At 40.1% G+C, this 26,794-nt stretch overlaps 1 protein-coding gene across 1 annotated transcript in view; it reads right to left on the bottom strand.

The window, feature by feature from the left end:
- Positions 1-26,794, bottom strand: part of CUNH1orf87 (chromosome unknown C1orf87 homolog) — a 79,679-nt gene that overhangs the window by 38,198 nt on the left and 14,687 nt on the right. The window contains 5 exon segments of the mRNA XM_047083505.1: positions 2,379-2,541; positions 6,276-6,397; positions 8,413-8,676; positions 9,260-9,400; positions 22,773-23,007. Of these exon segments, the coding sequence (XP_046939461.1) occupies positions 2,379-2,541; positions 6,276-6,397; positions 8,413-8,676; positions 9,260-9,400; positions 22,773-23,007 (925 nt within the window).

Raw genomic sequence — 26,794 nt, 5'->3', positions numbered from 1 at the left:
ATGATCTGTGAACCCTCTGAAATGTTGGCTGTGAGGATGGCAACCCCCACCCCCCTCAACACAGGGGCACAGAGTACATTGATTTCATGAGAAATTTAAGGAAGCCTGTGATTCTTTCCCCTACGCTCCAAGGAGATTAAGAATTACTGGTCCAAAAAGAAAAGCCCTTCCAACTCATATCCGTTCCTGGTCTACTCTGAAGTCTTGTGTCTAAAAGCATGAATGTTGGGGCACAGCTGCTGCTGTTTTTTTGTATCCAATGTCCCTTGGGCCTCAATTTGTCTCACGTTCTGGGGAAACAGAATTCTATTTTATATGCCTCCCAGACTGTAATATACTTTGAGTGAGTTCCAGATGTCTTAAGAGATGCCAGATGGCTGAAGAGAGGCAGACCAGCTTCAAGGAAAATGTGCCCCATTTCCTTGGATATGAACCACAAATTTAAGCTTTCAGGACCAGCTCTAAGAGCCAGTACTCAATGTGGCCATCACTTGACCCTGGGAAAGATTCCCCTTCCTTGGGCTGTTTTGAGTAATAATTTAACCAAACACTGAATTTTTTTGTTTAATTAGAAGAAAAGGAAACTAGTATTTACTGAGTGCCTCATGTATTAGCGTGCTAAGTACCTTCACATACTTATCTTGCTGAATCCTCCCAATAGATGCAGGAGATAGATATTTCAAACCCAGTTTTTCCAGTGGAAAAATCTAAAGACTCAAAGAGTTTAAGAAAACTTATTTTGATTCCCAAGTTATTTATGTTTTATTCTCCAAGTATTATCCAAGAACCTTCAAGCTTCATTGATGGTGTTATGTAATTTCCAATCTGACGGAGAATTGCTGCTTCTTACTGATCTTATGAACCTAGTGAAAGCTATTTATGTTGTGTGGAATCTCTGGTAGTGTTCTCTCTCTCTCTCTCTCTCTCTCTTTCTAGTGACACATGCTTGCATGTGTCATATTCACATATGTACACACACATTTACACCCTACCATGACCTTTGCCTTTGCATGCTTAGTTGACTGTATAAATGAAAGCATAGAGAAAGCTGCTTCTGTCCTGGGATAAGTGTCCACTGTCATTATATTGTGTCTTTGCTTCCTCAGTAAACATCACACGTTCTTTTAAATTCTTTCTCATTTCTAACCTGTTTGCCTAGATGAAAAGCATTTTCCAATCTTTTCTATAGCATTTTCTTTTTCCTTCCCCCCCCCTCCCCGCCCCCGGCTAATTTCCAATCCCTTTATTCCCCTGGAACTCTAAGTCTTGTATCACAGACTTAATGGACGCTTCCAGATATCTTCTGCCTAATAGAGTTCCGATTTTGGCCCTCAATATCCCTCTACTCTTCTGTACTTTGAACCCTGGCTCTACAGCTTGCTAGTTGTAGTCCTTGGATGATTCAGTTGGCCTCTCTGAGACTCAGTATTTTTCATTAAATGGGTATTATAACATCTATCTGGATTTTGTAGTCATCTGTACATGTTAAATTAAAATGGTGTAACTAAAGCATTTAGTGCAGTGGTTGGCACTTAGTAAGAACTCAGTAAAGCTTGGTGGTGACAAGTTGTTGTTAATGGAATTGTAGTAATACTCATAATTATTATTTGCCCTGTATCTGAGGTAGCCTCATGCCTAGGGTTTGTTTGGCTGAAGACAATACTTGAGTTAATATGGTTCTGGATCTTCTTCCATAAGACACATCTGTACTGTTAATTAATGTTCCCAAACAGCAGACTAGTCTCTATCAGCAATAAATCACACTAGTTCCTAAACTTTGGTGTTCCTAAAGCAAGAGATACCACATGCTGATGTCACTGGAAACTGGTACAGGGTGTGAGAAGTGAACATTTGGCCTTGGAAAAATATTTATTTTCCATCGTGAAATGTTACTTGGGTGTTGTCATATTTTCTATTATTTAAAAAAAAATTTTTTTTAACGTTTACTTATTCTTGAGAGAGAGAGACAGAGCACGAGTGGGGAACAGACAGAGAGAGAGAGAGACACAGAATCCTAAGCAGGCTCCAGGCTCTGAGCTGTCAGCACAGAGCCTGACATGGGGCTCGAACTCACGAACTGTGAGATCATGACCTGAGCTGAAGTCAGACACTTAACTGACTGAGCCACCCAGGCTCCCCTCATATTTTCTATTATCATAAAACGTACCCCAGTGTAAGTAATTCCTGGACCGATTCTGCACATTCCATAATTCCTTTTCGTCGTCGTCGTCTTCTTTTTTTTCTCCTCTCAGGCACAGAAAACAAGTGTATAATGTGATCCACAGGCAGAACACAGATCATAACTGTGCTTTCTTATAGACCCAATGCCCTGAGGTAGCCTTTGGAGATCAACACATCTGAACTCTAGTTTTGGTTACCTTGGGTAGGGGCAGGGAGCCAGAAAATGAGTGATCTTCTTTTTGAAAATTCCGACTGAGGTTCTCTATGTTGAGTTTCCCATTAGTTGTCCTTAGTGCCATCAAGATCTCCGACAGGCTCTTGCTCACTTCTGACTGTGGGCTGGCATCTTGACGAGCAGTACTGTTTGGAGGGGCAGGGGAAATGCTATGAAAAGATGATCCACCCAAAGCCGTTCTATGTTTTCATACTGGATCTCTCACCCCTGACATACACTGTGGAACCAGAGAACCCACCCAGGAAGGTCTTCTAAATCTCAGTAACCTGGTCATGGCATCTGAGCATGAAGATTTGCTACATTCATTCCAATCGATTCCATTCTCCTGACCACTAGAGTCTCTTCTCCATGAGGCACCAACCAATTCAACTAGAACATAAACCAAACTTTGTAACCTAATCTCTAACTCTTTTTTCCAGGTTGAGAGAAAAAATTGGAAGTGACCACAGTAGTTTACTTTAGCTGCCTGATCTTACTTCTCTTAGGCCCAGATAATTATTGATGGGAAATCAAATTTCCAAACCGCTCATTGCCACAAGCAAAGCAAATCAGATCCTGCCAGATCCCTGTAACCAGGGAACCTATTTAGAAGGAAATCTTGAATCGAGTGAACTTCCTCTGTTATCCTTTGACTTTGCAATTTGTATCTGGAAAACCCAGAAAAGTTTTGGTAATAATGATTTTGCAAATGTTTATAATTATTAAGATGGTTTATCTCACTGACTATTGTTACTTTAAATAATAGGTGAAAAAACCACAGGATGATAAAAATGTTACAGTCATTTACTTATTTGATTTAACTAGTGAGATTTTTACTCATTTAGCATTCACATGATATTCCTTCCGGATCCGTCTGAACTGTCTTCTCGGCAGTGGAGCTTTTCCTAATTTCCACCGTCTCAACGTCAAGTGCCACTTCCCTACAGGGACATTCTGTGACATCCCTCAATCTCCACTCCTGTAAATCAGCCTTCTTTCAGTGGTATGCCAGTAAAGTTTAACAACCCGCTCTCCAAGATAAGGCCCTAATCTGTTAGCATTACTAATTTTTACGGTGCAAGTGCTCCCACCATGGCTGACTTCAAGCTACCAACCCGACGTCACTGAATGAGTATCTGGGAAGTGGTGCTCCCAATTGTCTCTCAGTGGCACTCCAGCACCCTGTGCTTGATCAGCTCTTTTATAATTCCTTGTTCTTTTCCTTAATAAATCTCCCTCGTGTTGCATTCACATCTTTATTTCTTTGGTCATTGCCTCGTGTCTGACTTCCCTATTAGACTGCTCCATCAGATGTGGATCAACTCTGTTTTGTTTCTTACTATTTCCTGGGGATCTTGTGCAGCACTTGGAATCGATTCTTTTTATATGCATGTATTTAACTTTTACTAAAGGTCATATTGCACCTTCTTTTGCTCTGTGACTCTTACTTGGCCTTTGGCCTAATAGCTAATATTTTCCAAAAGCTTAGTGCAGGAAGGGGTGGCTGTTTGTCTTTGTTTTGGTCACATAGTTTCTTCACCCTCCTTCCTTTGTTCAGGGAGTTCTCTAGCTCAGGAGTCTGCCTCTCACTCCAGCCAAGGAAAATGCTAGCTATTTGGTTTACTAGTCTCTCTTTGCTGATAGAGCACATGACCCAGGCCTTGCCAATCAGATGTATCTGTCCCAGATTTGAATCACAAATTTTCCTTCCTCGTTCCTTTTCTTGCAATGCCATTTCCTGGGGGTAGGAATTCATGAGGCTTTGGCCCCTGACTCCGAACACCAATTGCTAAATGGGCAGGAGTTGTATGGAACCCATTTGTTTCAGCTGGTGGGGTTTCTTAGGAAACCTGCTGCAAGAGTGTGTTTCATCTGGTCCAACTTAGGTAAGGAGAGCCATTGCCACTCTTGTTGCCACAGGTGATGCTGGAGGCTTTTTAAACATCACAGAGCTACCCCATTAAAGGCTCTCCCTGACAGAACGCACGGGAGAGCCTTTTCCTGAGCAGCACGTTGATTAACAAAGAGCCTGGATTCATTACGGGCCATCAGTTCTGCACTTCCACAAACATGCTGTCTGGTTTGTGTAAAGCAGCACCTTCTCTGATGAGTTCAAAATGATCTCTCTGTGCACCTCTTTTACAGAGTAGATATCCAGATGTCCCTGCAAGTGGATAATTAGGGTGCCAATTACATTAAAAAAATTACCCGTTGAGCATCTCCCACGTGCCAGGAACTACGCTCGACACCGAGTTGGCTAGGGCACACGGTATTATCACTAACCTCAAATGTCAAGTACATAGTTACAAGTACCACGGCTGTTAGGCAAGGAAAGGACTGTGGGGCCATACCACAAAGAGATACAACCTGGTCCAGGGCTCAGGAAAGCCTTTCTGTCCAGGACCCATAGTACCCATACCTGCCAATGAGTAACCATGTGTTTTAGTGCATAGCCCACCACCTCTCTGGGCCCAAATCTCATGGTCTGTATTTTATGAAGTGTGGTTGCTGATTATTAAAAATTTCTGTGGCTACAGGCGCCTGCGTGGCTCAGTGGGTTAAGTGTCTGACTCTTGATTTCTGCTCAGGTTATGATCTCACGGTTTGTGAATTAGAGCCCTGCATTGGGCTCTTCACTGACAGTGCAGAGTCTGCTTGGGACTCTCTCTCTTTCTCTCTCTCTCATTCTCTCTCTCCCCTTCTCCCACTCTCTCTCTCTCTCACAAAAATAAACCTACTTAAAAAAAATTCTGGGGGCTTTATGGCCCTCCATAGCACAGTTGCTCCCAGATATTTGACTCATAGACCCACATGGCAGTGTCACTTTCTTTGCAGCTTGAGCCCTTGAGGGAAAGAATGGGCCTTGCCAACCTCTGAATTCACTGTGCACAGCAAGGTGTGCCTGGCAAGCATCTGGTATTCAACGAATGCCAAAAGGGCATGAAAATGGCACACTGTAGAAAGGAATCAAGTCTAACATTTGGCCCAGGGACATTTTTACAGGAAACTCTAGTTCCCTAGAGTGAAGTGATAAATTCTAATATCATGGCTCTTAATCACTGTGTCTCATTATTTGTAATGGAAAGAGTATCTTCTGGTAGGATAGTTTAAAAAAAAGTAAAAACACTCTTCTATAGCATTTACTATGTATCAGATACTGTTTTTGAGAACTTTGCCTTGATTGATTGACTTACCCTTATAAATCTATGAAGTGAAGGGAAATCTCTTATGGTTCCTATTTCACACTTGGAGAATGGAAGCACAGAGAGGGTAGCTGACTGTCCTCAGGTTACATAGCCATTAAATGGCAGAAACAGGAATTGAGCCCAGGCTTTAGGTAATGGAGGCTATGTTCCTAACTACTGCACTTTGTCAACTTTCTTGGAGAACACAGAGACTCTCATGCTTTATTGTGCCTCATCTCTAATGATATTCCTCACATCCTGTTTTTACTTTGTGTCATCTCTTTCCTTTGAGATTATATGAGGGGATTATTGATTCTTGTACCTGAAACCTTTCTTTGCTAGTGCCCGTAGACCAGGAGTTCACTCATGAAGCGTGTTTCTGGAATCATACCTTAGAGACTGGAGCTCTGTGCCAGTATACAGTCATTCCTTACTTCACAATGAGGGTTTTCCTTTTCACATGGCAACCTCATAAAAAAAGACACATGCTTGATCTCAAGAAACTATGCAATTGTTGCAAATAACTTTCTGTACTGGCCTTTGTACCAGAGAGAGGAAATAATCAGCATAAGCCCAGTGTTGGTGAAGGGCATGGTGATTCTACCTTGGGTGAGCTTTTCAGGTGAATGGCCTCTGATGTCACCACCAGCTCTAGAAATCTAGGAACACTATGCCCAAGAAAAGAAGGAAAGTACCCTTGGCCATGGTCATGATAACTCTGACTCTTGTTCCCATTGCTGCCCACAACTCTTTGGCTTTGCTGGGGGTCACCTGAAGCTGCAGCTTTTAATAACCAGAGGAGTTTTCCGTAGCTCACCTGAAAATCCAATACGAAAAAGAACACTGTCATTTAACGTACATATAAGGGAAATAAATGCCCATAAGGGAAATGCCTGTTGAGGGAGAGGGTATTTGGAATTTTTTTTACCATTAAAAGTTTCTAAAACAGCCTTAAAAATATAGTATAATAATTATTAGTGCTTTTGAAAAGCAAATATTCCTACTATCCCCCCTTCCTGATTGCCTTGTGGTTGGGTAGGACTATGGGAACAATTCTGGCCGATGAGTTGTGAGCAGAAGTGATATGTGCTCCTTCTGGTTGAGGATTAAACTGCTCACACGAGCCCCTCCATAGCTCTCTTTTTATCCCCCTCTGCCAGCATGTCCAAAAATACTCCAGAGTTGCTACCTCATCTGTGTGGGTTTGGGAGCTAAGATAATGGCAAAACTGTGCCTTACCTATTAGGGAAGTGTAAGTGAGAAGTAAACTTCTGTTGTTTTGAGCCACTGAAATTTTGGGGCTGTTTGTTACTACAGCATAACCTAGCCTCTAGCTGCTCTCTCACATCTCATATATTTATTATATATAGCATTTGCTTGTATTTAGATATATCTAGCAGATATGTTCGGATTATTTGAGGACAAGGTCTTATTAAGCTAAGTGAAAAATCTCAAGACACCCCCCCCTCCCCCAGTCCTTTTTTTCTTTTTAAACATGGGAAAGGACTGAAAGAATGTTGTCCATTTCCATTGCTGGTCTGGATGACATCCTATGGACTCTGGTGGACATACAACTCCAGGGCAGTTGGGGGATAACCATGGGGGAGGGAAGCTATATAAGATTCTGACATAAAATCAATCTCAGGCCAGAGAATTTGATTGAACTGAAGATTCACAGTGGCTGTACTAAGTTGACACTGTATTGCTAAATACTTCTCATCAATATACAACTAATTATAGTTGGTTAGTTGGTTAGAAATGGGCAGGAGAGAGAACTAACATTTGTTTGAATACCTACTAAACACTAAGCATGCGACCAGGTAATTTGCATTTATTATATTACTAAATTCCCAGATTACCCCTATGAGGTTTGTTTTAGCCTGGTTTTCTACACATGCTCACTCATGATTTACCCATTGCTATTGCTTTTTTCTATTGTAGGATATATTCCTCTAGCACCCTGGTTACACTTGGACTATGCTTTGTATCTACCCATAAATGTGAGCTTGGGAAGTGCAGTGTTCAGAGCAAGAACCCTGGACTTGTCACTGGGGAGCCTTAATCTCTGCTTTGGGTCCACCATTAATTCTCTGAGTACACTAAGCAATTTCCTTTCCCCACTCTGGATCTCAGCTTCCCAATTAGTCAAATGGTGGTGAATTGTATTTCAAATATACCTCCCACCTCTAACTCTTTAGGGAACTCTCTACAATGATATATCCTAGTCAAATTCTCCATTCTCATCTCAGAGCCTACAGACTGACCAACACGTAAGTTGACTCAAGTGAGCCCATTTTCCTGAATCTGTAACCCAATAGTGCTAAGGGCAGATAATGAAAGTCAGGAACAGCAGTCTTTTAAAAAGAAATTAAATAGAGCTAAGAGACTTAATCCATTTTCTATTCTGGTTTCTTCTGACTAGAAATTTCCACATATGAATACAAATAAGCTTTGTATCTTAGGAGTCAATAGTAAAGGTTATTTTTTTTTTTTTAATTTTTTTTTTTTTTTCAACTTTTATTTATTTTTGGGACAGAGAGAGACAGAGCACGAATGGGGGAGGGGCAGAGAGAGAGGGAGACACAGAACCGGAAACAGGCTCCAGGCTCTGAGCCATCAGCCCAGAGCCCGACGCGGGGCTCGAACTCCCGGACCGCGAGATCGTGACCTGGCTGAAGTCGGACGCTCAACCGACTGCGCCACCCAGGCGCCCCGTAAAGGTTATTTTTAAGAAAAAAAAAAGAGAAAATAAAATTTTAATTCTACTACTCTGGTGCGTACAAGTAAAATAAACAAAAGGAACCCATGCTTAGAATAGCAACATGGCTGTACCATTTCTGGAGAGCCCCTCTTAGAAAATCTCTGGCAAAGGATCTTGACTATTGGTAACTGTAGAGGGACTTCCTGTCTTAAGAAAAGGTGGCTTAGCTGAGACTGGAGAAGAAATCCTGAAAAGATAGGATCCAGGATCTTCAGCTCTTTCTGAAGCTTTTCTAGTAAGCCAGAATTCAAAGGGCGCGAGCTGAGTTCTCTTCTGACCAGGGCAAGAAGAAAGGCGTCTTCTCTTGTTGTTCCACTTGGCCTCTGGCCAAAATCCTGACACAAGAGCAACAGCAACAATCAATTAACACAGCTCTAAAATGAGAAGTGATGGCCAATGAAAAGAAGCAGAAGCCTAGTGGGGCTGTTATCAGAGCACCCACTTTCAGGCCTTGCCTAGAACAGTGCAAGCTGGTAACACCTGGAGGTAGGTATTCATTCTGGGCATATTTATTAGTTTGCAATACCTCGGGACTGTTGCCTTCCGAAGAAGAAAAGAAGAAAATCATTTTAGAGTACATACTCTGTTAGAAGGCTACTGAAGGTATATCATCCGTCTTCTACAAAATAACCGTCTTCTACAAAATCCGTCTTCTACAAAATTATAAGAGAATTTAGAATGCCAAGTTTTAGAGACCCATTGTCTCCAGAGGAAGAAGGTGGAAGAAAGATGAGAAGTTCAGTTGAGACAATCAAGGTTTGCTTGTAAGCTCACCAAGGAGCTTCTTGGAAGCTTCATCATATGCCCTCTAGCGTCCCTCTCAGACTGTCTCATTATCTGCTGCACATCAAAGTCTACAGGCAACAAATAATACCCTTCATCCACAATAGAAAACAAGGCAAGTCTTAGTATACGTACTTTAGGTTGGTCAGAGCTGTCCCTTGCCATCTGTTCCAAAGACCAGTCTCTGAGGTTTCTCCCGGGGAGGCCATGGATATAGGATAGGGACTGGTCTCCAGTTGGTACTGAGCTACAATGGGCATTTGCCTGGATGGGAATCTTAAAGAAACAAAGACAAATGGTAGTAAGGATCAGGAGAGAGGAAAAGAGAAAGAAGAAAGAAGGGAGAATATGAACGAGGAAACAATCTCTTAAAACACATTCCCAGTTCTAAGTGACTTCAGTCCATAGAGTGACTGAATCAATGAGTCCCCAAAGAATGCTTGTCTCAACATCAATCTCAGCATTATGCAATTCATACATTTGACAAATATATTAACAGTAAAACAGTGCCGTTTCATTTGTGCAAGAAAGAAGGTATCTGCGACAAAGGAAAAATAGGTATATCATAAGGCATTTATAGGCAAATATAGGGTTCTTATTAGAGATAAAGGTATCCTTAGGCTGTGTGTGTGTGTGTGTGTATATATATATATGTGTGTGTATATATATATACACACACACACACATATATATATATATAATATATATATATATATATTATATATATATATATTAAGCTCCACACCCAACGTGGGGCTTGAACTTACAACCCTGAGATTAAGAGTCCCATGCTCTATGATGGAGCCAGCCAGCCACTCCTTTAGACTGTTTTAATTAACAGATTGAAGAAGAACAGCAAAGGCAATTGTGAGTTTTGTCAGGAATGGAACAGAAGAGATTCAAAAGCCCAGAATATTATATCCCAAGAGCAACGTTCATAAAGTTTACAATAGAATAAATGATGGAACAAAGGTGAGTGATGAAGTACCATTCCCTCTTGCCATGGTGTAGGTGTATTACTCATGTTTTTTATTGTCTGTATTTTATGACGTTTTGACATCTCAGGTAGCCTTGCTGGCTGGAAGAGACTGCCCTTCCCAGGGTTCACGAATTTCTCATGAAGCAAATATTTCCCCTGCCCCCAATCAACCCAGTCCAGATACTGGATAACTAGGGACCACCCCTATGCTCAAACCCTGCTGGAATTATTCAAGCTAGCCAGTCCTAAGCTGTTTCCCCTATGCTGCGTTGCCTTTCCTGTGGAAACCTGTATAAAGACTGTAGCCTGTGCTGTCCCCTCACTTCTGCCTCCTGACAGAGCTTGGTCCTTCCTCATGTGTTCCTGTGATATGTGGCATGCCGCCTTTGTGTGGGAAATGTAAGAAACTATTCTCTGAAAGGCAGTCGTCATTATATCTGTTACCGTGTCATACCAGATAAAAATAAAATCTTGGGAATAAATTGAGACACACAAAAATAATCCTTTTTGATGTCAGGTAATTGAAAGGAGACATTATCAGAAGGATTCACTGAAAGCTGAATGTCTGTACGCAGTTGATGACAGTCATGTTGAATAACCAGTCAGTATGGATAGCAACCTGTAGGTGCTTTATAGTCATGAAGCATTTTAAAGAAAAATCAAGAGGCTCTTTTGAGTGGGAAGAGTGAGCAGGAGTGGTAGAGAGTTCTAGAATAGGCATAAAAAATAATGACATTGGGGAGCCTAGGTTGCTCAGACAGTTAAGCATCAGACTCTTGTTTTCAGCTCAGGTTATGTTCTCATGGTTTGTGAGATCAAGCCCCGTATTGGGCTCTGTGCTGACAGCATCGTGCCTGCTTGGGATTCTCTCTCTCCCCCACTCTCTGCCCCTCCCTTTCTGGCATGTATGCATGAGCATTTTCTCTCTCTCTCTCTCAAAATAAATAAATAAAGGTAAAAAAAAAAAAAAAGGAATTGTTCAAAATTTACCCCCTAGTGAATTGTGCAGGTAAGATTTGAAACCTACATTTCCCCCACTACCCCAGGAGGAGAGAGATTCCACATTCAGTCCACAGAGCAGTTTCATCCTATAAAATGTTTGGTTAGGTATTTCAGGTGTTTCCTAGAACTTTTTCTTTTTCTTTCTTTAATTTTTTTTTTAATTTTTTTTTTCAACGTTTATTTATTTTTGGGACAGAGAGAGACAGAGCACGAACGGGGGAGGGGCAGAGAGAGAGGGAGACACAGAATTGGAAACAGGCTCCAGGCTCTGAGCCATCAGCCCAGAGCCCGACGCGGGGCTCGAACTCACGGACCGCGAGATCGTGACCTGGCTGAAGTCGGACGCTTAACCGACTGCGCCACCCAGGCGCCCCTCTTTAATTTTTTAAAAACATTTATTCATTTTTGAGAGACAGAGCGTGAGTGGGGGAGAGGCAGAGAGAAGGAGACAGGATCCAAAGCAGGCTCCAGGCTCTGAGTTGTCAGCACAGAGCTCGATGAGGGGCTCAAATTCACAGACTACGAGATCATGACCTGAGCTGAAGTTGGATGCTTACACAACTGAGCCACCCAGGCATCCCTAGAACATTTTCTTAGAACAGTATGCTTCTTTGGAAATTATTTGTAATATAAAACATTTCTATTTTCAGCCACATACAAATATTTTTCTGCCTCTGAGAATTGATACACTTCTATATTGCAGGATTCTTTTAAAAAAATTTTTTTTAATGTTTACTTATTTTTTAAAGAGAGAGAGAGAATGAGCAAGTGAGCAGGGGAGGGGCAGAGAGAACAGGAGACATGGGATCTGAAGCAGGCTCCAAGCTCAGCACAGCGCCCAAGGCTGGGCTTGAACTCATGAACCATGAGATCGTGACCTGAACCAAAGGCAGATACTTAACTGACTGTGCCACCCAGGTGCCCCTCTACTGTAGGGTTCTGAAGGAGCATTTATCAATACTTCACCATTCCAATGGAGTCAAGGTGTCCCTTTCCTCATTTAAACACTACAGTTTACTGAATGCCTTTATCTGCACCACAGATACAGGTGAACAAGGCAGGTGTGCTTCTTGCCATCACAGATCTTTTAGCCTAGATGTCCACAGACTAAATTTTATAGGCTCTCCTATGGAAAGAGGAAATTATATTCTATTCCCAGGACTGCTGTGAGGAATGAGTATTATAATGTATTTTAAACAATTTGTAAATTCTAAACCTTGATTTGTTATTTGCTGTGTGTCTCAATAGAGTGAGAGCTCTGTGTGGGCCAGAACAGTCTGGTACCCCGCTGACTCCCAGCATTTAAGAACAGTGCCAAATTTGAAGAACAAATACAGAAACACAGTGTGAGAAAGGTGACGATGGTCTGTTCAGGCCCTGTGGCGTGTGCCTGGCTTCAGACTTCTCCCTTTGCTGACACCAATCACAGGGGGCTGTTGTTTTTCCAAACATTGTATCCACAAAGTGTCAAAGAAGATAACATGGAAGATGTTGATCAAGAATTACCATGTTTCTGACTTCAAGGGTTGCCAGAGTATCTGTAAAGTCTCCAGTTCTACAGGTTTCTCTCATTTGTTTTACTTTGAATCAGAAAATAGTGCTTGTGGCTAACACACAGTGGATTTGGGGCATAACACCAGTATTGTGACATTTACCTAGAAGAATTGTTACAAATGAAGCACAGAAGTTTAACACAGATTTAGGGGCGCCTGGGTGGCTCCGTCAGTTGAACGTCTCTGACTCTTGAGTTTGGCTCAGGTCATGATCTAATGACCATGAGACTGAATCCCATTTTGGGATTCTTTCTCCCTCTCGCTCTGCTCCTACCCCACTCATTCTCTCCCTCTCTCTCTCTCTGTCTCTCACTCTCTCTCAAAATAAATAAACTTAAAAACATTAACACAGATTTAGTAATTCTTCTTGGGGTCTGGGGAGTGTAAACAAGACTTTTAAAAAATATTGGTTATTAAAAAAAACTATTTTAAAGTGGTTATATTGTGATGGGGAGCCTGAGTGGCTCAGTCGGTTGAACGTCTTTGACTTCAGCTCAGGTCATGACCTCTCGCTGTTCCAGAGTTTGAAACCAGCATAGGGCCCTGTGCTGACAGCTCAGAGCCTGGAGCCTGTTTCAGATTCTGTGTCTTCCTCTCTCTCTCCACCTCTCCCCTGCTTGTGCTCTCTCTCTCTGTCTCTAAAATAAATAAACATTAAAACAGTAAAAATAAATAAAGTGGTTATATTGTGGAATCCATGAACACCCTCCTCCAAGACAAGTGAACACAACGAATTGTCTTCATATTGTGCAATGCATAGCTGGGGCTTGAGAGGAAATCTGCAGAGACAGCATCTAATGCAGATTTGAAAAGTTCTGTTTCTTCAACATTTGAGACCAAGGTGTTGATGTGCTCTAGAAAGCTGTTAAATGGCTCAAAAAGAGATGCTAGTGATAATAAATACAATCATGAGAAAGATGGATATAAAAAGCTTGACAGGATTTCTTAAGAAATGCAGAACTGAAAAAAAAAGTATTTCCAAATTAATAAATTTAACATGTGATTTTTATACCTGAAGTCAATACAATAAGTATTAGCATTAATCATTTGAGTATTTTATTTATATTTACAAATATAAACATATATATTTATAAATATAAACATTTATATTTTCTTTACATGTTAACTTGTAATTATAGAACACTTCAAACACAGGCTGTAATTATCAACGGAAATGCTTGTTTTATTCATACCCACATCACCTTCCACCAGAAATGAAGTAAATAAACCACAGATGGGCTATTATTTCATCCACATTTTTTTTTTTTAGCATGTATCTATAAAGCAGTGGCTTTCAAAGTGTGGTCCCTGGGCCAGAAACCTCAGCATCACCTAGAAACATGTTAGGAATGTGAATTCTTGAGACCCACCCGAGACCCACTGAATGAGAATTTCAGGGCTTGGGGTCCAGAAATATGTGTTTTAGTAAGCCCTCCAGTACTTATAACACATGCCAAAGTTTGGGAACTTCTGCCTTAAGAGTAACAAATTTTTGAAAATATAACTACAATCCCATTATAATACTTTTAAAAGCAGTAATTTCTTAACATCTTCAAATATCCAGTCAGTTGTTGAAAATCCCCCAATTATCTGATGCATTGTATTTTTCAGTTTAATTCAAAACAGGAACCAGATAAGATCCATATATTGTAATTGGTTTAAATCTTTTACATCTTTTTAAATTTCTAGTTCTTCCTATTATTCCCTTCACTGCCCCACCCCCACCTTTTTTTCCTGGTGTTTTTTTTTTTTTTTTTTTTCCCTTGTAATTGATGTGCTGAAGAAGCTGTGTTGTGTGCCCTATAAAGTTTTCCACAGTCTGGATTTGGTTGCTTGTATTTCTGTGCAAGGTTTAACCAACCATCCCATCTCTATCTTGTAAAATGGTTAGAACCAGGGTCTTGATCTTATTCAAGTTCAATTGTTTCAGCAAGATCCTTTCACAGGTGATCCATTGTCCCATGCAAACAAATGCTGTCAGATTGTCTTTCTTTTTATAGGTACTGATAAGCTCATTGCTTTACTCCATTTCTTTTCCATTAGGGTTTCATAAATGGTAATATTCTTATCCTATTATTAGCTCTCATTTATTAATAGGAATGCTTCTTTACAGAGAAACTGTCTTCATTAACTATTATCTAAAATACAGTTTGTGTCTGGGTGGCTCAGACCTCTGCACACTGACAGTGTGGAGCCTGCTAGGGGTTCACTCGCTCCCTCTCTCTCTGCCCCTGCCCTGATTGCTCTCTCTCTCTTTCTCAAAATAAACTTAAAAAAATACAGTTTGTATAGAAAAAGCAAACAATAAATGCTTCTATTATTTACCAGTTGAAAAAATAGTCTGTTCCCTAGCGTTCTTCCCAGGTGACCAATGAGTTGTTTTTTTTTTTTTAATCACTATAAGGTTATAGATTTAAGCATATACAATGTATTTAAATCCATTAAAATTGGGGCGCCTGGGTGGCGCAGTCGGTTAAGCGTCCGACTTCAGCCAGGTCACGATCTCGTGGTCTGTGAGTTCGAGCCCCGCGTCAGGCTCTGGGCTGATGGCTCAGAGCCTGGAGCCTGTTTCCGATTCTGTGTCTCCCTCTCTCTCTGCCCCTCCCCTGTTCATGCTCTGTCTCTCTCTGTCCCAAAAATAAATAAACGTTGAAAAAAAAAATTAAAAAAAAAAAAATAAATCCATTAAAATTACTTTTATTGATAGCCAAAATATCCCACTTTTGGCTACTGGGAGCCTTTAATATATTATTATTATTATTATTATTATTATTATTATTATTATTTTAGTGAGAGCCATTTTAAGTTAGATTCCAAACCTTTTTTTTAACAAGTCTCGGAAAGTGTTTGGTATCTCCATTGCTTCTGGTGTAAGTAGACATTCCAGGCTCAAAGCTGGGATCATTCTCAGATCCAGTGTGAAGATTTTGCCCATTTTTTCTTCCAAGAGTTTTATAGTTTTGGATCTTATACTTAGGCCATGGATCCATTTTGAGTTAATTTTTATATATGGTGTTAGGTGAAGGTCCAGCTACAAATTTTTGCATGTGGACATTCCAGTTTTCCTAGTGCCATTTCTTGAAAAGACCATCTTTTCCCCATTGGATCATCTTGGAACCCTTGTTAAAAAAATCATTTGACCATATATGTGAGGGTTTATTTTGGACACCCTATTCTAATCCATTATTCTAATGTCTGTCTTTATGCCAGTACAATAGTGTTTTGATTACCATACACTTGTATACCTTCTTTCTCAGGATTGCTTTGGACGTCAGGGTCCCTGGAGATTCAATATGAATTTTAGGTTGGATTTTTCTATTTCTTCAAAAAAATGTCCGTGGGATTTTGATAGCGATTCACAATGTTAACTTTTTTTTCTATACAAGAACAGCATACCTTTTCATTGTTCAAATCTACTCTTGTGTCTTTTAGGAGAGTTTTTTATTTTTTCTCATAAAGGTTTGGACATTTCTTGTTAAGTTTGACTAGGCATTTGGTTTATTTACTTATTTAATTAATATAGATATGCTTTTATTTGTAATTGTAAATGCTGCCTTCCATTTTGTGTCCTAACTAGCTTTTGTTTATAATATATGAAGCCACTGATTTGTGTATGTTGATGATATAATTCTGTTTTGTCACATTCTCTTAGTGTTTTAGTAGTTTCTTCATTAGCTGCTTTCAAATTTTATGTGTGTAATTGTATCATTTGACAATAGTTCTTCCTCTTTCCAATTATTCTGTCTGTAATTGCTTTCTTTTTAAAAATTACATTGGCCAATACCTCCAATTTTATATTAAAAACCAATGGAAATAATAGATAAGCTTGATTTCTTTCAGACTCTAATGTGAAAGCCTCTAGTGTTTGTCTAGTAAACAAATGTTGGATGTTGGCTTTGGGTAATATATAGAGAGAGGCATTTTGGAAACAAAAGTGAATAAGAAAATTTTTATTCTCAGGGAATTTACAGACTCATGGAAGGAGACAAGGGAGCCTATGTTTTTATTTATATAAAAAAAGTATTCATTTACTTATAAGGTTTATTTGCAAGAAATTTTACCATAAATGATGTGTTTATGAGAGGCATTATAGTGTAGTACATGCATTTTTCTCAATGTTGCCCTTGAGGGGGCAAAAATTCATTCTTTGGGGGCAAAAAATTCTAAAATATTATAATGGTTTCTAGCACTCACAAGCTCAACTCGACTCAACAAAATAGTATTTCTTGGCATTTAATCCCATTCTCTTTAGGGAGAGTTTTAATTTTTCTCCTGAGGAGTGGGGTCCAATAATGAAAGAGAGATTTGGACAGGTATAGGGGATCCAGACTACTTGGGTTCACATCCTAGATCCACCAATACTCAACTGGTTGTATGAGCTTTGGCAAATTACTTCATGTCACTCACTGTGTCTCAGTTTTCTCACCTATAAAATAGAGATGTGAGCACCTACTTCATACCATTGTTTTTTTATTTTTTTAATTATTTTTCTTTAGTGTAACTGACACACAAGTTTACATTAGAGGAAACAACCCATTTTAATAGTATAGCAACATCTGCCAGAGGGGTATGCACAGACTGATTTACAAGTACCTTACAAAAGGCATTTACCACAATCTTGGTGATCAGACAGCGATGCTTCTTAGTAGAGTTGATATCTCAGTAAGCTGAGACCCTAGTGTAACTAGAGGTTACATGAAGAGAATTTCATATAAAAGGAATAGCATGGACAAGGCATAGAAGACAAAATGGAACACAACTCTATCTGGGAAATAGAGATTGTTTAGGGAAAGGTGGGCATGTGAGAGAAGTAGAGAGAACAGAAGTGAGTTGGAGTGGCCATCAAGGACTTTGCATTTTATACTAGGGCAAAGGGGATTAAACAATGGTTTCAAGTCTTTTAAGTAGTGGCCACACTTGAGTGCTTCTGAAGTTCTTCCTAAAAGAGGCAAAATATATACCCTTGCCCCAGTTGTGTTGTGCTTTGCCATGTGGTTTACCTTGGCCAGTGGGGCAGATGTTCGTGGATAATGATGTGGAAGTATTGGGGTTCAGAGCCAACAGCCAAGATAGGATGCTTCAGACATCTTTAGTGCAAAAAGGTGGTTTTATTAAAGCACAGGGACAAGACCCATGGGCAGAAGAGCTGCACTGGGGTTGTAATGGGTGACTGATTATATACTTTCAAGTTGGGAGGGGGTTAGGGATAGCATAAGTCTCCAAGGAATTTTGGAAGCAAGGTTTCTAGGACCTTGAAAGGGCTAGATATTGTTAGGATAAGGTCGTTTGTTACTGTCTAATAAAACCTTAATCCTAATTATGTGGAATAAAGGCAAAAAGGAAATGTAGATAATATCAAATTTCCTTAGAACCTGCAGCCCATTGACAAATACTTGAGGCTGGCAGAGTAGAACATTCCTCCAGGAATTCCCAACTGTTTTAATATTGATACTTTCCTTGAGGGAAAAATAGCCTTAGCTTGACAATAGTTAGGCCTCTGGTATCCCATGAGTCTTCTTTAGCATATTAAAATGCTTTTGTAGGGGCACCTGGGTGGCTGTCTCAGTTAAGCTTCCGACTTTGGCTCATGATCTCACAGTTTGTGAGTTCGAGCCCCGCGTTGGGTTCTGTGCTGACAGCTCAGAGCCTGGAGCCTGCTTCGGCTCTGCCCCTACCTCAATTGTGCTCTGTCTCTCTCTGTCTCTCAAAAATAAATAAATGTAAAAAAAATTTTTTTTAAATGCTTTTGGAAACTTCCCTCTGTCTTTACCTCCCCCAGCTCCCAAGTAAACAATCAACTATTCCTCACAATCCCAGGGCAGCTCTTTCTGCCCATGTGTCCTATCCCTGTGCTTTAAGAAAACCACCTGTTTTGCACCAAAGACATCCTAAGAATTTTTTTCTTGGGTTGGCTCCAGAGCCCCAACATTTGCACATCAATAAGATCCTTCAGATGTATATCAGTGAGCTTTATGCTTAGAGGATGATTGCAAACATATATTTGGGGGTAGAGATAAAGGGAGTTTCCAAAGGAATTTTTTTTATGTTAAAGGAAACCTACAGGATCCTGGAGGTCAGGATAATGTTAAGCTAAGATCACTTTTTGCCCTCAGCAAAGAGTCAACATTGAGGCAGTTGAGTTCCCAGAGGAATGTCACTCTGCCTGTCTCACAGACTTGTCAATGGGCTAAGTTGCAAGGAAATTTAATTTTTTCTTCTGCCTTTGTTTCCCACATCAGATATGACACAAGCAAAGACTTAATACGTACTTGTGGTAGAGTCTGTTGTCTTGAAACATTTCCATTCCTATAAGAAGAACTTGCCTTGAGGAGCCTACTGGGTTCAGAACAGTAAGAAAAACCCAGAGCAGACCTGAACTAAATCTATCATTTGCAGCCAAGCCTAGAAAAGTCTAAATAAAGAAAGCAAAAGCTGTCTTAGCTCACATCTGCAGATGTGAGCATAAATGATTCTTGTTATAAACCACTGAGTATTGGGGTGATTTGTCACACAGCAGTATTATTACAGTAGCTGACCAATACAGAGAGAGAAGCATAGAAAAGGACAGCCAGTTTGGAGATAATTAAAATCAACTTGCTGAGGTACAATGGTGGTCTGATTAGGATGATGGCAGAGGAAGCAGAAATAAGAAGGCATTTTTGAGAGACATAAAGGGTTAGGATTTAAAGGGCTCAGTGATACTAGATTCAGGGAGAGAGAGAAGGAAAGCATGCCCAGGTTTCTTGCTGATATAACCGGCAAAGATGGGAGTCTACTCTGTGAGACACAGACCACAGAAAAAGAGCAGGATCAAAAGTTCTGTGTTGAACATGATGAATCTACCAATGCACGGCCAAGTAGAAATGTCCTTGACCTCTGTCAACAACATCATGTGCCTCCACCTACCTCTCAGGGTACTGTGGAGAACAAATAAGATAAAACACACAAAAGCACTTTGAAAAGAACACATTACCGATCAACTATGATAATTATTAAAATTAAAGCACTCACACTTTTCATTTTCATGCTGCCAGATGCAAAAAACACGCTCTAATTTTATTTTTGAAACCGTGCTACTGAGTTTGTAGCTAGTCACACATTCTTTTTTATTTTCTGAGAGAAGGCAGAGCTGATGCTTCTGAGAAATAATACAAACAGTATTTGTATTTTCAAAGACACATAAGGAACAGAATTTGGAGAAAAAGGATTCTAAGGCTACTGTTAAGAAGAGCCAGGCTCTTGACTTGTAAAGCCTCAAACTAATCACTAAAGCTCTCTGGGCCCCTCGTTCTTCATTTCGGAAGTGGAGATTTGTACTTGCTGATTTCTAAGATATCTTACTGTTCTCAGATACATGAAACGATGAGCTCTCATAGCATTTTCAGCTTTACTTACCTCCTACTAACTAATGATACTCTTCAAACTTGATCTGTAATGTAGAAAAGAGTTTCACACTTGCCTGTCCTCACCCACGTTAGCTCAGTCTTTATCAGCAACTTTTCTTTTGGAGCAAATTCAGGCAGTCCAGATTGCCTGTTACATCCCAGGCAGGAAAGCTTATTTTCATCTATGTGTGAGAGAGAAGGATCTAGAAGGAGTTCTGATTGGTTTACTTCTTTCACTGCAGCAGCATTCCATTTACCACTTAGTCAAGGTGGTAATGAGGGTCTCTTTACCAGGCAACTGTGGCTGCCATCTGGCAGGCCAGCATCATAGACTCGGCAGACAGAACCAATTAGTCAGAACCCACACCTCCCAGGAGGCCTTGCTGTATTTGGTGGCTGGGTGTTAGCCCTGCTGAGTCTCCCACAAGAAACCTCATTGAGTTCTGGGAGGGGAGGAGCAAATCATCCCCCTCTAGCACTACAGAGCTAGCAAAGAATCCACATCTTGGAGGTCCAAGAACAGCTTATTCAGTGAACATTCTGGCCATGATAATGGCTACTGCGGAATCTGTTCCATGAATGGGCTGCTTGATGTGGTAGAGGGAGTGTCAAGAAACCCATTTCCATTTATAAGAGAAAAACTAGAAATGACTTAAATGCCCATCAGTAAGGGATTAGTTAAATGAGCCATGTTATATCCATACAAAGGAATGAATACAGTTGGTGGTGATTAGGAACCTAGGACTTGGGCTTCAGTTGTGGCTCTGTCCCTTCTCAGCCTCAGGACCTGGGCAAGGCACTTGACTTCCTTGTTTTTCAGTTCCTTCCTGTACGGGCTGAAGAGAATAAGTGTTCCTACCTCATTGGGTGCTTGGGAGTACTAAGTTAGTTAATACATGTACAGAACTTAGAATGGTGCCTGGCACATAATAAATGATATTTAAGTGCTTGTTCTGAGTATGATTCTCATAGAACCATTCAAGATGATGCTTAGGAAGAATTTTTTGAAGCCAGGGTGAAAATTCTTAATATGAAATGAATTGAGCAGGATCACAAGGAGTAAATACATAATGATTCTCATTCTATATCTATGCACAGAGAAAAAAAGAAAGAAATATGTTATTATTTTTCTTTGGTTGAGTTTTCTTCTTATATTCTCCATCTGCCAAAATTGTACATGAGTATGCAGTACTTTATAATTAGAAAGATGATTTGAAAAAAAGAGAGAGAAGAAAACCTGGATAAACATCTTCTCTCTACACTTATGAGCCTCTTCAACTTTTCTGAGCCTCAGTTTTGTTTTCCTTCCCTTTTTGAAGTAGGCTTCATGCCCAGCATGGAGCCCAACACAAGGCTTGAACTCACAACCCTGAGATCATGGCGGGAACTTAGATCAAGAGTCAGATGCTTAACTGACTGAACCACTCAGGTGCCCCTCTGAGCCTTAGTTTTATCATCTATACCATAGTGATAGAGAAAACACTGGTACCTACCTCAAGGGGTTAATTCCAAACAGCAAATGATATAATTTATCTGAAAGCAACCAGTCAATAATAAAGTGTTTTATGACATGAGATTATTACCAAGGTTATCCTTGGGGAGTAACAATAAATACATTAATGCCAGAGTCAAAATTATGTAAAAACTCAGAGGTCGCTAGAAGTTCACAATAGGTCACTTCACCTCTGCAGATGCACTATATCCTGCTGCAACCAGGCCCTGAATTCAAGGACTACTTATAAGACAGCCGAAAGAACACATTAACTGGGGATTAGGAGGCACCATTTCCAGCGTAGGTTGCGCCACTGACATTCTGGGCAAGTCACTGTTCTTTTGGGACCTGTGTTCAACTAGACCTTGCAGAGAGTATGGTCTGAGGTCCACTGGTGGGCCATTAACCACTCTAAATTATAAGCTTCGCAGAGTTCTTACGAGGAAAAGATCACAAATCTATAGGCTTTTATTTTCTCAGATGACTAAAGACTAGCTAGGATCTAAGTGATTTAGTAAGGGCTATTAAAATTATAAACTAAAAATAGTTATGTTAGAGTTTACTGCAGACTCGAATTCAGTATTCTACTGAAATATTTGGCTGTCACTTAATGCTTGGCGTCACTGCAAAACTCCTACTCTATGTATCCGTCTAAATGCAATTTCAGCAATTTTTGGAAGTGGTACTTTGCTATCAATGAATCATTAGTTTTGTCTTGATTTGGATCCAGTTTCCAATTGCTGCTATTCTTGCTTTTTAATTACAAATTACTAATCATATGGATTCATCATTATCAAGTTAGTGTGTTGTGAATTGTTTGGTTGATTCTTAACAGAGTGCAGAGATATATATTTCTATCAAGATGGTTTTGGCTGATAATTTTTCGATATACAGTTCTGGTCGCATTGGATTTTGAAAATAAATGACCTCTTCTTGTAATGTTAGACAGACCTTTCCCCCTGAGCACATCCCAGGGTTGCATGTACATTTACATGTATCACTATATGATTATCACTGATTTAGCTGCAGGTAGAGTAGGTTGGCCAATTCACTTGGTGGTCAACCAGAATGCAATATACAAAATGATCTCAAATTTATTTTCTGATTTAAAAAATGAATTCCAAGTCCCTCTTATGCAAAATATATTAATTACCATTAGTACAAGGGTGTGTGGTATGAACCTAATTTGAATTTTCCTAGTCAATTACCAAAAGAAGCTTGGGTTTTTGTCAATCACTTTGCCATCCAGAAATCTGCTTGTGAGTGCTCCTGTGAGGAATTTCTGGTTTTTCTCTGGGCTCTGGTTGTTCTCTTGGTGCTTGTTTTCTTCCTCATCATCTGGGTCATGGTTGATTTGATGATCATTAGGATTAGTAGGAGCTGGGGAGTCTCTGCTCATCTGTCTTGCACTACCAATCATGGATTTCTGGAGTACTGTTTGAGTTTCTGCCTTCAAGTTCTCATTTTCCTTGCTGTGAAGAAACAGTTTTGCACTTGGTTACTCACAGGGCAGACTCTGAATACACTAGGCTGGCATAAGAAATAGAGGGTGTTACTCTGGTGGTGTGAACAGTGGTAACTCAGCACGGTGGAATGAAGGAGGAGACGTTGGTTACTGTGTATGGATCATTTAGCTAGAGAGACTATGCTATCCTGTGGCTTCTTTTCTTCTCAAGAGTCCTCCATTTAAATTTAATATTAAATAGGGAAAAGAAAAGGAAAAACCAACTGTAGGAATGATTCAAAGAAATGCAAATAATAAACAAACTAAAAAAAAAGAGTCTACCTTGTTTATCAACTGAAGACTCACAAATCAAAGCAATTATAAGATCATTTTAAATTGAGAAAACTTCGAAAATAAGAAAGTCAAATGCCAACGTCCATATAAATAGATATAATTAATATATTGGGTGACCTGACAAAATGTATGAAGGCTCAGTCAGGAAGTCGCAATGCTTTAACCTACTAAATCAATATTTAAAATTGGGTATTATGGAAAAGAATGCAGAAGCAGACAAATTTTAAATTCTAAGTATTTAGTAATAGGTGAATATGTTGAATATTTCATTCTATGTTCTTATGATAGAATTTATAAAGCCATGAAAATAGTTAGGAATAGTCTTAATGACACAAGAAAATGTCCAGTTATACAAATAAGTGAAAACTATAATTATCTCAACTATGTAAAATGCATGTACATAATGTATGTGTTTATGTGTGAGAGTACATAGTACATCTAAAAAGAAACATGCCAGAAATAAACAGTAAGTGTCTGTGGGTAGCAGAATTCAGAATATTCCTAAAAATTTATTTTATGATATTACAATATTATTTAAAAAAAATTTTTTTTTTCAGCGTTTATTTATTTTTGGGACAGAGAGAGACAGAGCATGAACGGGGGAGGGGCAGAGACAGAGGGAGACACAGAACCGGAAACAGGCTCCAGGCTCTGAGCCATCAGCCCAGAGCCTGACGCGGGGCTCGAACTCACGGACCGCGAGATCGTGACCTGGCTGAAGTCGGACGCTTAACCGACTGCGCCACCCAGGCGCCCCAAGATATTACAATATTATTTTATAATCAGGAAAAGTCAATTTCTATATAGCTATAGAAGGCACACTAAATTCCAACTGTTAGTATTGATACAATGCAAAGGATCCATTTTAAATCATGACATCATCGGAGCATAAAACAATCACTCCGTTACTTGTTGATTTGATAAAGCCAAACAAAGCACAGGCAATGATTTGAATGTATGTATGCTTTTTATAGAAATCCTCTTGGTTGAGGTAGCATGAGAAGGAAAGAAGTCCTGATAAAGAACTCAGAGGAACACCTACATTTACAAAGAGCAGAAGAGCCCTACAAGGAGATTTAGAAGAAATTCTCAGTAAGGCAGGAGGGAAACCAGGGAGCGTGGGGCTTGGAAACAAAGTGAAAAGGATGTTTCCAGAAAGAGGGCATAGTCAACAGAGTCAGGGGCTCCTGAGAAAGGTGAGTTCTGAAAAGTGTCCATTGTTTTAAGCCATAAGGACACCGGCAGGAATCTTGACAAAGGAGCTTCTGTGAGGTAATGGCGATGGATGCTGGGCTGAAGTAGGCTGGGGAAAGAAGGGGGCAAGAAACCGAATCCCAGAGGTATAAAGACCTCTGCGAAGAAGTTTGGCTGCAAGAGAGGAGAGAGACGGATTGGTAACTGGAATGCAATGAGGGTTTCAGATTGGGCTTTGTTGTTATCATGTTGAAGGATAGTGGACACATTAACACAATTAAATGTCAATGGTGCCAACTGAGCCAGAGGGAGAGAGGATGCCATTGATGAAATATGATGAACCCCAACAAAGTGAGGTGGGGTGTCATTGAGAGAACAGAGGTAGAAATGAAACCTCAGGGTAGGGAGATAGGTGAGGATGTAGACAAATTTATTTATACATTGGGTGACAGCTTGACTTTTCTCTTTGATATATAAGGTATGCTTCCCTGTTGGCTCTCAAGGGGGAAGTGCTAGGGAAGGAAGTCTGAACTGAGGGCAGATGGCTTGAGGCAGCTGCTATGAAAAGTGGAAAAGAGCTGGTCAGAACAAGAAGAAAGGTCGGCTGGGTACAACCAAGTAGCCATGAAGGTTGGAGACCACAATTTTGTGGCTTCGGGCTGAGAGGGGGCATACCCTTCTCTAGGATTGCCTAGGAGTCCTTGTGGAGATGGGAGAAGGAGAGATGGGCGCGTTCAGGGCTGGGATTTTCCAGACGGGTGCAGTCGAATGACAACAGAGGAAGGCGGGAAAGTGAGGACAAAGGTGTGTATTTAACAAATAATTCTTGCAGTGAAAGAAGACATAGAGCATATGATCCCTGACCTCAAGAAATTTAATTTCATTTGGCTGTCCAAAAATAACACAAAGAGTAAAGTTAACCACAGGTAAAAATCTACTTCCAGAAATTAGATCGATAGCTTCTAGGTAGTGGTTACCTTTTTAGGGAGGTGTAGAGCCCAGAAGGGAATACCAAAGTCTTCTGTGGTATCTGTACTATTCAATTTTTTTTTGGTTTTGGTTTTGTCTTTTACCTTGGCACTTGTTACGAGTGTTTAACCCATTTGCGAAAATTTGGTGAGACTATATATATGACATGTGCATTTTTATGTGTGTATATATAATAGATAGATGGATACATTATATTTCCATAACCCGTTCAAAGAAATTAGTATAAAATTTACATAAATATGAAACATACTTAATTAGCATATAAATCAATGTCAAGTGAATATTACAGAGAATCAGTGTTATTTGCAGTTCGTAAGAAGGACGAATAACTAGGATTTGCAATGGTTGCAAAAATAGTATTACTGAGCGGGGCGCCTGGGTGGCTCAGTCGGTTAGGCGGCCGACTTCGGCTCAGGTCATGATCTCGCAGTCTGTGAGTTCGAGCCCTGCGTCGGGCTCTGTGCTGACAGCTCGGAGCCTGGAGCCTGTTTCGGATTCTGTGTCTCCCTCTCTCTGACCCTCCCCCGTTCATGCTCTGTCTCTCTCTGTCTCAAAAATAAATAAACGTTAAAAAAAATTAAAAAAAAATATTACTGAGCGTTTAACTACATGACAGTCCCATTAGAGCCATTCACATACACTAGGTAGTTAATCTTGAGATTAACCCTATAGGTAGGTGCTTATATTATTTGCGTTGTTTGGATGAAGGAATTCAGGCTCAGAGAGTTGATGTGATTTGTCTCATTGTACACAGCTTTTCAATAGTGGAACCGGAATTTAAACCTAAATCTGCCTGATGACCCCCGAGTGCCTACTGCCCTTAGAGTCAGGAGAGAATCCATGAAAGTTTACATTTTGTGAGGAGCAGAGAGTAGAGGAGGAGGAAGTGCAGATTTGAAGGCAAGAATGGGTTTGGGGCAGAGAGTTAACTCCACTGGATAAAGGCAAGGGAGATAAATCATCTTTTTGTTAATCACCTTCAAAATCCTTTTGTGGGCAGTTTCAGGACAGAATTGCCTGAGAAATGTGAAATGTATCTGCCTGTCTGTTAAAACAGTCACAGTAGATGTAAAACCAAAAATAACCTGTTAAATCTGTTCAAAGTAAAAGCTGTTTAAAAAAAAAACAACATACATAGCACTTTAAAATTATCACGAAAATGACTCCCCAGCTGAGAAACGGCATGTGCCTGTTGTTAGCACAAACAATTCGTCAACACACATTGGTTGTTAGGCTGTTCACAAACGCACAGTTCTTTCTTCGAGGCTTGTGTGCTA

The sequence above is a fragment of the Lynx rufus genome, unplaced genomic scaffold (genome assembly GCF_022079265.1).
Source record: "Lynx rufus isolate CCGP_SWC_20201006 ecotype Redwood Valley unplaced genomic scaffold, mLynRuf1.p SCAF_2, whole genome shotgun sequence".
In the NCBI taxonomy this organism is placed as follows: Eukaryota; Metazoa; Chordata; class Mammalia; order Carnivora; family Felidae; genus Lynx; species Lynx rufus.
Note: the sequence above shows the minus strand (reverse complement) of the source record. Positions and strands in the feature narration are given on the sequence as shown.